Source organism: Lissotriton vulgaris, chromosome 7, assembly GCF_964263255.1.
Source record: "Lissotriton vulgaris chromosome 7, aLisVul1.2, whole genome shotgun sequence".
NCBI lineage: Eukaryota > Metazoa > Chordata > Amphibia > Caudata > Salamandridae > Lissotriton > Lissotriton vulgaris.
Genome location: NC_141695.1, coordinates 1,144,351,554 through 1,144,364,317, shown reverse-complemented (window position 1 = coordinate 1,144,364,317; position 12,764 = coordinate 1,144,351,554). Strand labels below are relative to the sequence as shown.

At 44.4% G+C, this 12,764-nt stretch overlaps 1 protein-coding gene across 1 annotated transcript in view; it reads left to right on the top strand.

The window, feature by feature from the left end:
• Window positions 1–12,764, top strand: part of STK10 (serine/threonine kinase 10) — a 381,616-nt gene that overhangs the window by 307,156 nt on the left and 61,696 nt on the right. Inside the window, exons 12-13 of the mRNA XM_086931586.1 lie at window positions 938–1,117; window positions 3,711–3,803. Coding sequence (XP_086787712.1) covers window positions 938–1,117; window positions 3,711–3,803 — 273 coding nt within the window. The remainder of the gene's footprint in view (window positions 1–937; window positions 1,118–3,710; window positions 3,804–12,764) is intronic.

Sequence of the window (12,764 nt, the reverse complement as noted above, 5' to 3'; positions counted from 1 at the left end):
TTCAGAACCGCATCAGATGATTGTCTGTAAACACTTGTAACGTTGAAAACGAGTTCTAGCTAATCTGCATCATATCTGCATATTAGTGCATTGTGGTGTTACGCATTTCCGATGCCTGTAGCGGATTTAACAAAGTTGTGTCCAGCTGCAAATTTTGATGTGTCTATCAAAATACACGCTGGTCTCCATTGTTTGACGTAGTAGATGCTTTACAGCTGCCCAGTATGTGATTCTCTCTTTGTTGTGTAAGGGCCTTTTATAAGAGTGTAAGTGAGAGGGTCATTTGTTATTCAAGGGAAGGATTGTGTGTGCTGTTCGGTTTTTGGCTATAGATTATGGAAGCTTCGATTAGTGTCTACATCTGCAGTGTCAAGAGTAGGGCACTAAAGAGATGGTAACCCCATTGTATGCTCTGTGTATCCATCCCAACACCCAATGTTGATTGTTGCAAATAAAAAAGATCCTCTTTTTTGCATGCCGTTGTACAATTTATTGGAACATTGGGAATGCCGTTGACGGCAAAGGAGTGGCTGAGGGCCAGTAATGACTGGTATAGACCTGCTGCAGCACCCCAATGTTTCTTGTGGGTTCCCCCCTTTTTAATTTGGTACATTCCACCCTCAGTTGGTGGAATGTTTTAATATCCTTATACCCCTTGTGCTATTCATGCTATTCTGGTTGTTAAGAGGCTCTCTCTTGTTATAGGCCCTTCCTTGCGGCCTGGGCCTGTACCTGTACCTCTGGGCCTTTAAACACCACTAAAGCTCTCCACAGGGGGCTGTAATGTTAGTAGAGCAGGATGCCAGTGTGGGGTTATTCTCCCTTTTGAAAGTTTTTTATTTTGTTTTACTTCTCGTAGCTCTTCATGAACAGAGAACATCACCCTAGTATGTGTTTTTTGCATTGACCATTATCTCTTCCACAATTCTCCTCCCAGACGAAGATAAAATTCTTTGATTCAGAGCTGGAGAACCTGGAGCGCCAACAGAAGCAGCAGATTGAGAGGCGGGAGCTCGAGCACGCCCTCCACAGGAAGGAGGAGGTGAAGCGGCTGAAGGTCGAGCAGGAGAGGGATCACAACCGGTTCCTTGAGCAGCTGAAGCTGCGGAAGAAGGAGGTACAGTTGGCCATTCATCCCAGGTTACTTAACAGCTTAATCCTTCACCGGAGGAGGAAAGACCGGGAGTAAATCCTCCATTTATCACCTAATCCTGTTCTAGGGTGTGATGTAGCAGTGTTCCTCTTGCCTCCTCCCACTCAAAATCCAGTATTGTGGTATTGTCTCTACTCAAGGGTCAGTAGGGCTCGAGGGTCGATACTAGTTTCGATCACAGGAGTACGTCTGAGATGCACTTGATGGCCGCTGCAATGCGTACACTGTGTAGTATCTCTTCTCAGGTTTTCTCCTGGCTGCCCCGAAAGAATGAGCCGCTCAAGTGAAAATATATTGGCTCTGGAGGGGTATTATATGCAAGAACCCCGCAATTTGGGCTAGACTGGCCACACAGGCATTTTGTGGGAAAGAAGCAGGCTTGGGGGTCTGTTTTCAGAGCAGGCGAGCCAGCCATGGACCAGACCTGCCCCGTTGGCCCCATCCTGGATATCCCGCACCCGAAAAGCTGTGACTGAGGCCCGCTAGTCTTCTAGTCCCCCGCCTTCCTCATCCCACCACTTAGAGAATACGAAAAGCTTCACCAAGTGGTGTGAGTAGAATGGTTACAAAATATCCCCCTACGGATTTCTTGCTGTGGTTTTGCATCTGAACTGAAATTTAGCAATAGTCTAGGAAGAATATCATTCATTATTAGGTTTTGAATGGCAACGTTATTAGAATGACATACTTTTTTAAAATCAATTTACTGTGGCTGGGACAAGGAGGCAATTGTCCTAGCAAAATTCACGAGTGAGTGCTATTTGCACTCAAATTGTGACTGCGAAGTGAAAGCTAGGCACAAAAGCGACATGCACCTGAGACCGAAGCTTCCCTTTGCGCCCAACCGAGAATGAAACTACTGATGCACAACCCCATGAAGTGCCTCCAAGTCACCAAAATAGTATTTAAATACGATAATCTCGGATTTTTCAAAAGAAACAGGACAGTGTGCACTGATTCAAATAATATATCCAGGAACCAAATTGTATTGTAGGCTGAAGTCAGTTCCTGAGCTTCCTCACAACAGGATATTCCTACCAAGGCGTTTATAAAACAATGGCTTGAGTCACAGCATCCGGTATGTTGTGCGACATGCTTAAAAGAACGATGCTAAAAAAAAGGGCACACTTGACTTCAGGCTTAACCTTCAAAGACAGGTAGGGCTGCTGGAAAAGACTCGGTCATCAGAGCACAATCAGTTACTAATTACGCATGACCACAAGCACAGAAAAATCTCTTACTTGGGGCCATGCTAACACCCCAGAGCTTTTTAACCAGATACAGCTAAAAGTTTTTGTAAGCCGCATACACTCTACTGCTCATTCGTCACACTGCCACTACTTGTTTAAGCCCTGAGACCTACTTCAGCCAAAGGGCACCACTGTGGTCAGTGATGCACAACACCAAAACAGTTAATACACACGCCACGCCAACACTCACGCAGCCCCAGCCAACCACGATGAAGCATGCAAGCAGTGTGTCCATTCACTTTGGCATTTCGCTGTGGGTTTGGAGCACTATATAAATGCCAACACCGTATATCTGGTGCTGTTCAGAGGTGACAGACTCCCCCATGCCAGGTATGCCCATGTGGCAGACTGCATCATTAGGCTTTGCCCCCGTGTGCGCCACTCCAGTAGCCCTCTTGGCATTTTGTAACAGTCGTGTGGTGATGGAAAATTAGTAACTTCAGTTACATGATTTCCCAGTTAGCTAGACCACTTCAGGACATATGGTGACCTCATTTTATCCAATTGTCTGTTGGGAGGGAAAGCTTTTTAGGTCAAACCTAGCGGCAGCCCGCATGCGCTGCTCTGTAAGGGATGCTGTATTGGAGTATGTACTTGAAGCCCCGCCCACTCCGCCCTGATTTGTCATTGGTTTTGTCATTGTCCTTCGTAAGTGCTGGCTTCTGACTCGTAAATAGGCTTGTTAGTCCCTCCTTGGTACTGCCTTGTCAAAATTTGTTACCTCCTATAACAGCTGGACCTTTTGCTTGGGTTGTTACGTGGCCTGCGTTATAAGTCGGTGAGCAATGTTTTGTTTATTCACTAATGGGAACGATGGCTGCTGCTTCTTGTATGTGCAGTGTGCCCATACAGGACAAAGGCGGACACTTTTTGTATGGAGCGATATGCCGCTCTAAATTTAAAAGTGGCTGTCCCCTACCCCCACAGCACTCCCGGTGCAATGGCAATGTTTTCTTTGTCATTATTACTTTTAAGCTGAACGCGGCGTCCGCTTCAGGAGGACAGTGCTTTCTGTCAGCTTATTTTTTTTTTATTTTAAACTTTAATGGTGAGGGCGGCGCCCGCTTCACAGACACCGTGCTCTGCAATACAATAGGTCTTGCTTTTGCCAAACTTTGACCTATTGGCATTGTAAATGACAATGCCTTTCAATATTATAAAAGGCATTGCAATTTACAATGCCAATAGCGCAAAATCTCACAATTGCGAGACCTATTGCGTTGTGCTTGTTTGATTGTATGGCACTGTTGAATTGTTTCTGTTAAATATCTTTTTTACATCTTCCTCTCTTTCTCCTACTGATATAGATTAAAGTTGAAGTTGACAAGCTTCCCAGGCAGCAGCGCAAAGAAACTATGAGGTTGAAAATGGATGAATTTGCCCATATGAAGGAAATGGAGGTGAGAATGTGTGGAGCCTAACCATACTGCTAGTAAGCTCCCATTGGTCATACAGCCTTAAAATAGTATTTCTGCAAAAATTTGCCAATTTTTTCCATGTAAGGAGAGCAAATCAGTTTGGCAGGAATTGCATTGCCACAGGTAAAGTATCTGTCTTTTCTCAACAAGATACATCACCGATTCCAGAGGTTTAAATAATCCTGGCCCCAAGTGCCTAATATTTGTGTCATGTGACACAGATTACCCATTGAGCTAAATTAGGGGTAGCCATTGCTACTCCGAGCTTACTCTTTTATCCCCTGATCATGGGTCAGGGATGCAGCTGGAGGAGCAGAAAGGAAACTGGGCCTTTTTAATCCTATTTACTGACTTTACTTTCCACATCTTCTCCTTCTGTCTAGTCCCTTAGCAGCAAATAAGAGGCTGTTGAGAAGCCCTGATGTCAAAGGGTACTGTAGACCTCATGGGCCTTAAGGGTAAATTTAGGACCATGAGGCTATCGCGGTAACGTTCTTTAGGCATTAGCATCTTTTCCATTTTAGCATTAGATTTTCTACACTTTGATAAACTTTTGATATACTCTGCCACACAGATGACAAATAGACAAAGCTTGTGAATCCGAGAAAATCCAAGCTGGAGAACCACTGTTACGGGAAGGTAACTTACCAATTGCTTTGTGCTTTGTTTGGCTGTGTATAGTTTGCAAATCTGAGCAGGCCTGGATTTGAGAAATATTGTTACATGCAGGTATTTTTGACTTTCCAGTATGGTAGCCTCCTTGACCAGGGCAGCGGGCGAAGGATCACTGTGAGAAAACCACTTCACGTTATTTTATATCCACTCTGCCTGGTCCAATCTGTGTTTTGATAATCCGCTCCAAAGAAATTGGAGCTAGGTACAGCCCAGAGCTGCATTGTCCGAGTACAATCAGTTATTCAACGTGGTAAACAACTCTTGAAAGATAGTAAAACAAGGCCCTAACTGTGCTCAACCTGAGCACAATGCAGACAGATTCTCCAATAATTGTGTGGCTCTCTGTACCCGCCAGGCTCACACTGCTGTCACTGGGGTGTGTGGGCCTTGGCATGTGGACCACCCTGGGATTTAAATTTTGGAAAAGGCTCCACAACCAAAGTGTCTTTGTGCTGTAAGCACCTTTTGTAGGCTAGGGCTTATAGAAGAATAGTGTTCGAAACAAGCAACTTAATCGCTTTCCCGGTAACAGGCGCTCAACTGATTACTTTTCCAAAGAGGGTGGGAAAGGGTAGCAACAAGTCAAGCTGGGGCTTTTTGTTCCTGCTGGTAAAGCCTGAGCTGAAAAATGTAGTCAACAAGAGGGAATGATAAGTTGATAATTACAAATAACAATGATTGGCCCCTGTAAGTGGTGGGTGTACTCTTAACGTGCGCCCACTTGAGCAGCACTTGGGTTGTTGCACTTGTAGCTTTCTTCACAGTTCTGTGACTGAGGTAACAGCAGGTAGAAAGCAGTGAAGCAGTAATGTGGGAGCAAAACCGGGCCCTAGAATTTTTTGACACCCCAAAAATGTGCATCATGTTGTACTACAGATTGAATTATGTGCCAAGGCACCCCCTAAACATCAATTAGCAGAGTAAAACCGTTCAAGATGAAAATAAAGTAAAAGGGTTCTATTGCGAAATTAAAAAATAAGCGTTAGTGTAAATGCCTTGAAGTCTCTCAAATGCAGATTTATATAGATTATGCAAACATCCGAAATTATTCTAAGCCCTAAGTGAGAAGCAATATTAGAACGAAGTAGGACAGCACCACTAGCAACATATTAGTCTTCCCAAAATCTCTTAAATTGTGGCTCATACGCAAAATAAAGGGGTTCGCATACACTTTATTTTGCAAAAAACATAAGGAAATCTGCGTGATTGTCGTTGTGTGAGATTAAGAACAATTCCTTTATCAAATCAGAACACAAGAAAATGCACACATAACACTTAACACATAACCACCATCCCAGTTTTCAGAAATGTACTCTTCACGGTCTATGCTCATGCCATCTGGAGATGTTGTAACTAATATGAAACATTTAAACAATAGGACATTCAGTAAATGAGTAGACTAGTGATCACAATGGAAGGCAGCGGAAGGAACCTTGAGAAAGTTAGAAGACATAGAGAACATAGAAAAGTTCAGTGAAAGCAATGTAATCATAAAAGTAGAGCTAAACTACTATAAAACAGCTTGGATGTGGTTTGCAGAGCCTTAGGGTCTATGATTTGCGCAGGGGGGAAAGCAGGAGTGATGGTGGTAGCATTCATCTGGTCTAAAATGGGGTTTTTCATGAAAATGTGACACCAAAACACACGAATAAAACAATTTCTACTGATCATACAAAATTTGTTTCAACTGCATTTATGTCAATTCGGTATATATATATATATATATATATATCGCAGTATTTCATCCAAGCATCCAATCCAGCCGAAAAGATGAATATTCGTGGACCCAATAAGTTCTTTGTGCAAATAAGTTTATTTAACAAGCACCCTGCATCGCCACCATGACGCGTTTCAGCCACATCTGGGCCTTGATCACATGATATATATATATATATATATATATAGTGAAAAAAATCAAAGGTAGAGTAATGTTATGGTTAGGTGATAATGTCAGTGACAACAATAACGTTTTGGACAACAACAATTCCCCTAATGTAATGCGGCCCTGTGGGTGGGCTCCCCGGGGCCTATAATGGGTCAGGGAGTGAAGCCTCAAATGACTGTCACATTGAGGGTGGTGATGCATAATCTGGGACTGTTTGTGTGGAGGTCGCAATCCTCGGAGTCTGGTTTAAATCTGCCACTCCCTTACTCACAATGCATATAGCAAGCTGGATCGAGTGCTGTTGGCTGAGCGCCCAGCAGATGAGAGTGAAAGTATCCTACCTGGCTAGAGTTTTGTCAGACCATACCCTGGATAGCTGCAACTTGATCTGGGGGACTGCGCCAGAGCGGAGGTTGTACTGGAGATTTCCAGCCAATGTACTCAGACGCTCAGGGTAGGGAGTCCCTGGCATTGGTATAGATGGAATATATGGCACAGAACTGGGGGAGCACCTCTACTAGGGCCACTGAGTAGAAGGCGATGAAGGTGGTGATGCGGGACAGTGTGTGGGATTAACATGCGGGGTACAGAGACGGCTGGGGAGGGAGCTCAAGGACAAGGAAGCTGAACTAACTGGCCTGCAGACTGGGGGACTGGTAAAAGGGGTTATTTGGGTCAGGGTGACGCTAATGCAGTATCGGCAGTGCCTTCATAGGGAGAAAGACAAACAGGAGAGGCTTCTGGCTTCGATCCTACGCAGAGGGGCGGCTTCGACTCAGTTGGACATTTTAGGGCAGTGGATGGTGCACTGACGACCATGTGAGCTGAAGTGGTGGAAACATATAAGCCCCATTTACCAGAGAATCACACAGGCATTGATCCAGAACTATTTGCAACATCTTACATCACTGCCAGTGGGTGAGGAAGTGAGTTTCAAGCTGGAGTCGGATCTCACATTTGAAGAACTGAGGGTGGTGCTGAAGTTGCTTCCTAAACCTAAAGCACGGGGTAAGGGTTCCGCATGGAATCCTATCAAGCTTACCTTACTGAGGGTCTCCTGGAGGTATATGTGGAAGTGATAGACAAGGGAATGTTGCCACCCACTATTAGGCAAGGGGGAATATGCCTGATGCCCAACCCCAAGGGAGGGTGGGGAGGGGGGGTGATGGACCCCGCCTTATTCAGGCCCCTGACTATGTTGAATACCGATGCCCAGTTCCTTTGCAAGATGTTAGCTAGCCGCTTGAGCCCTGTTGTGGGAGGGTTGCTCTATGAAGATCAATGTGGGTTTATCGCAGGCAATAATACGGGTATGAGCCTGAGAAGACTCGCACACATTCTGCATGAGGTGGAGGAGGAGAATGAGGAGGTGGCATTAGATTTAGAAAAGGCATTTGAGACAGTTGATTGGGGGATACCTTTTAGAAGTCATGCTTGTTTGGTCTGTGCCTGGCTCTGATTACTTTACACGAGCCCAAGTGCAAGGGTCAGGGTGGGGAATCGCCGCTCAAGCTGCTGGAAGCTGGCACTCGACAGGTCTGCCCGCTGTCGCCCTTGTTGTTTGCTCTGGCATTGGATCCCTTGGTGGTCACGGTCCACTGCCATTTGTCTCAGTGGGGTACAAAGGTGGGTGAAGCTAATCCTCTAGTGTCACTGTACCCAGATGATGCATTATTTTATCTCAGAGCACCTCGAGAGACACTGGGAGAGCTCCTGCACGTTCTTGATTAGTTTGGTGATCAGTCTAAAAAGGAAGAAATGCATATTCGTAAATGTAACGATAGTCAAATACATATTAAATTCATACATAATATGCAGACTCAGAAACATGTAGCCAAGTGGCAAAATATAACTTGTGAGTAACTCCACACGTTTTGTAGTGACAAAAATGAGTGGCCTCTTTCATCGTGGGAGTCCCATAGATATTGCTAGCAATATATTAATTTCTTCCTTTGTATCTTTTTGACTTGCAAATGCAGCACTTTACTGATTTACTTATTTCTGTCAGTTTATTACCGAATATGCAATTTCTTTCTCAGAATTTGCTGCTTAAATCTCTGCTATGTGTATACACGGCAATTCACTTATTTATACATATTAACACACATGGTGGTTTAAAATGGCCGATCAAACGTGACGTATTATATCTCACACATTTTTTAATCCTCGCACTTACAATGTTGCCAATGCTATCATTAGGTTGTTGCAATATATCAGATCACTTGCATGCTTCTTTCCTCCCTGCTATACTGCAAGCTCTCTTGACACACTGAATTGCACTCCGATATATGTGACAAATTTACTTGATAGAGATTATTGTATTATGAGAAATGTCCCCCTTATTTACATGCAATTTGTTTAATATGTAAAGGGCACTACCTTTTAGTCAGTTTTTACCTTTGTGGCAAAAGCATGACGGTGTATTTTGGAAAATCACAAATGAGGCGCCCATATCTTCTGTTCATTGATTATGGTATGTTTTATAAAGTGGTTGAGCACAATGGCCCACATGCATCATTGTTGGTATTTGCGATTCCTAAATTGCGAAAATTAAGGAATCGCAATTTAGAAATCGCAAATACCTATGCATTAAAAATCCGCATATATTTTTGCGATTTCTTATTTTTCCTTATTTGCGATTTCCAATTTTGCGAATCGCAAATAAGAAATCCCTTTACATTGATTCCTATGGGCCTAGAGGCCCATAGGAATCAATGGGAAGGCATTCTCAATTTGCGATTCGCAATTAAGCAATCGCAAAATGAGAATGTAATTTCTAGGGTGCAGGGGGGGTCCAAAGGACCCCCCCCCTGCACCCCTGAAATGTTACATACAGTCCATTTTTCACACATACATGCCCAAGGGCATGTGTAAGTGTAAAATGAAAGTGTCAAAAATGCACTTTTATGAATTTTTGAAACTTTTCTAAAATTACCATGAAGGTTGACTTCATGCTAATTTAACACTTCTAATCTGCGAATGCGGAAATTTTTTCACATGATGCATTGCATTTAAGAAATCTCAAAATTGCGATTTCCTAAATGCCATCGCAATTTAAGAAATCGCAAATAAATTGCGATTTCTTAAATTGCGAAAAAGCCAAAAAAGTTAATGCATCCCAAAACAAAGATTTGCACTCGCAAACGGCCGAATTTTGCGATTCGCATCATTTGCGAATGTAAATCACTTTGATGCATGTGGGCCAATGTTTGTCAGGCCGTGAGGAAGACATGATGGTTGAAATGCTTTGCAGATTAAAAACTAAACTTTCAACACTGTGGAGTGCGAGATTCTTTGTGCCAGCAATTGGGCACTTTGCTTTCATTTAATTTATAACTGGACCTCCACCCGTTTCTGTTAACCTACTCCTTTTGGTGGAGGCGACAGGCTTGTTTGCAAAACTACGTTTTTGACAAACACATATACATATTCATGTATAAAAGAAAATAATTATTATTAGTGCACAAAATAGAAACTCCGGAAAACAATCTAACCGTAACATCATCTGACCCCAGACGACATTACATGTGTCCACAATCTCTGATGTACCTCCTCCAAATAGGGGAGAGGAGTTGGCCTAGCAGCTCTGGTGGTCGACCTCGAATCTGGGAACTGGGTTCGAGTCTCGGCAATGATGCAGAACATCCTGTGATTCTGGGCAAATCACTTAATCTCCCCGTGCCTAACAAAAATGAATGTGTCCTCATGTAATGCAACTGGTGCTATGTAAAGCGGTCTGATACCCGATTCGGCTCAAGTTCATGCTATTTTTATATAGCACGAATTTGACCCTAATCGGGTATCAGTAAAATAAAAATATTTTAAAAATGTAAGTATACAAATAGTGATGGGTGAAGGGCTTGAATTAATCTCAGCCCCTGGTAACTAATTGGGATGCATTCCAGTCCATTGTTATTTTGCTCACCATGCCACCTCAGTTTGTACCCAGCTATATTCAAATCAGGTTTGACCCTGCTCCAATAGGAGCATATAGTCTGGTCCAAACAGAGGTGACATGGTGCGCAAAATAGCGATGGACTGTGATGCGGCCCCAGTAATTACCAGTGGCTGAGATTAATTAAAGCATTCAATCCATCACTATTTGTGTTCTTTAATATGTCACCCAAAGTGAGAAGGGTATGCCCAGGGATGGTGCCCCCTGCACACTGTGCCATTGGAGCCAAGCTATACACAGCTGATGAGCTCATAACAAGGGCGAAACCAGTCCAAGGGTTGCTTATGCATTGATTAAGGAAGAAGGTAGCCACAAGGAGATGATGGACTTAGCGCTGAAACTTTTCAGACACTCACCCCCAGATCTTTAACTCACTTTGCCACCCCAGTTCAAACACAGCTATATGCAAATCAGTCTTGGCCCTGTGCCTCATGGGAACAGTCCAGCCCGAAATGCCAAGCTATGTCTATCCTGGACCGGAAGCAAGCATCCTGGGACCGGTTTCGGGGTAACACCCCTCTTCAGCCAGGCTAGCTTGAATCCAGTGGCAAAGTGAGCAAGGGACCCACGTCTGGGCATACCCTGCCAACTTGGGCGAACAAAGCAAACACACGAGATGATGGACGGAGTGCTGAAACTTCTCAGACACTCACCCCCAGTCACAGATCTGGGTTGAATCCATCATCATTCTTTATCTCACTTTGCCACCCCAGTTTAGACACAGCTATATGCAAATCAGTCTTGGCCCTGTGCCTCATGGGAACAGCCCAGCCAAACTGCCAAGCCATGTCTCCCCTGGACCGGAAACAAGCATCCTGGGACCGGTTTCGGGGTAACACCCCATTTCAGCCAGGCTAGCTTGAATCTAGTGGCAAAGTGAGCAGGATCTTGAAGGACTGGGTTCTTTAAGACCCAGCGGTGCCAGGGGACAACACCTGAAACCTTCGTGGGTTACCTGTTCCGGCGTACCAATGACAGAGACACGGGACACTTCCTTCGGCGTCAAAGATTCAAGCTTTATTTACTGCAGGGAACACAGAAGTCACGACAAGGACAACACGTGCAACTTGGGGAGACTGCTTCAAATTGGTTCTGTGGATCGCTCCTTTTATACAGATTTTACCCATATGACAACATGACACACAAAGGTTTACAACCCGGTTCCCATAATTATCCCCCAGAGGGGTCGCTTTGGTCACTTTGATACATACAAAGTCCGGAACATAAGTGCGGAAACATTTGGCGGTTCCCAACTGATAAAAACCCATCTTCCCAACATTAGTGCATTCCAATCGGCAGTAAAACAGATCGAAATAGGAACAGAGACAGGTGCAGAGGAAGACGGTGACAGTGGGGAAATCGGAAAGGGTGAAAAAGGGGAGGTATCGGGAAACATGAGATACAGGCATCAAAGGGACGTGCCTAATGAGATGCACGGCTGAGACAATAAGTCCGTGCGGCAAGATGAGCCTCGAGCGGCGCCATCTGCCTTACAGTATCATAAAGACACTTATAAAGAACATGTGTTTTCCGCAAATCTCTTGAGAGTCCCAGGGTCGCGAAGCGGACAGCATCCGTTCGCTGGCTACTTGAGGGCAAGAGACAAAATGGATGCCGTATCTAAGATGGAACCCGTGGGTACAGATAAAAAACCCACATAACAAACGAACGGATTAAGTTAGCACAGCAAAACTGTGCACACTTACCAAACTCGTCATTTGCGGTTCATAGATACCAGACTCGACCATATTCGTGCGAGTCGAAAACACCACTTATAATTGTCACGGAACCTCAGACGCTCCTTTTGCCCTCATGTAGGCAAGCACTAGTCAGAATCATATTCGATATTCATCAGACCATTGAGATGTTGTAGCATAGCTCTGTCCAACCGAGTCCCCCTAGTAGCAGGTGGCTGTCTCATACACTTTGTAGCACAGAGGCCACATAAGGCAGGACCGCACTGCACACAAAGGCAACACGTGAACAGGAACGCCACAACGACTCCGATGATCGTCAGAATCTTCCAACCCCAAGTCGACATCAGGCCCCAAAACCACCCAAGTAGCGTCCAATCCCCTACATCCACGTGTATGGATTCGGAGATCTTATGCAACTTCGAGATGGCTTGATAGACAGTTGGAGCGTTATCTGGAATAAAAATGCAGCAGCTCGAATGGATCACCTTACATACCCCACCTCGATCTGCTAAGATGACCTCTAAAACCATACGGTTTTGTAACGTCATAAGCCTATCCGCCTGAAGTTCAGTGGTGATATTACCAAGGGCACTGGCAGTAATATTAGCTGTCGATTCTACCACTCGAGTCAACTGTCTCAGATTCCTACTATTAACCATAGGTCCCCAAAACGGGAGGAAACCCTTGAAAAAGTCTCCTGCCTCTTGACCGGCAGTATCCTCTTCGCTAAT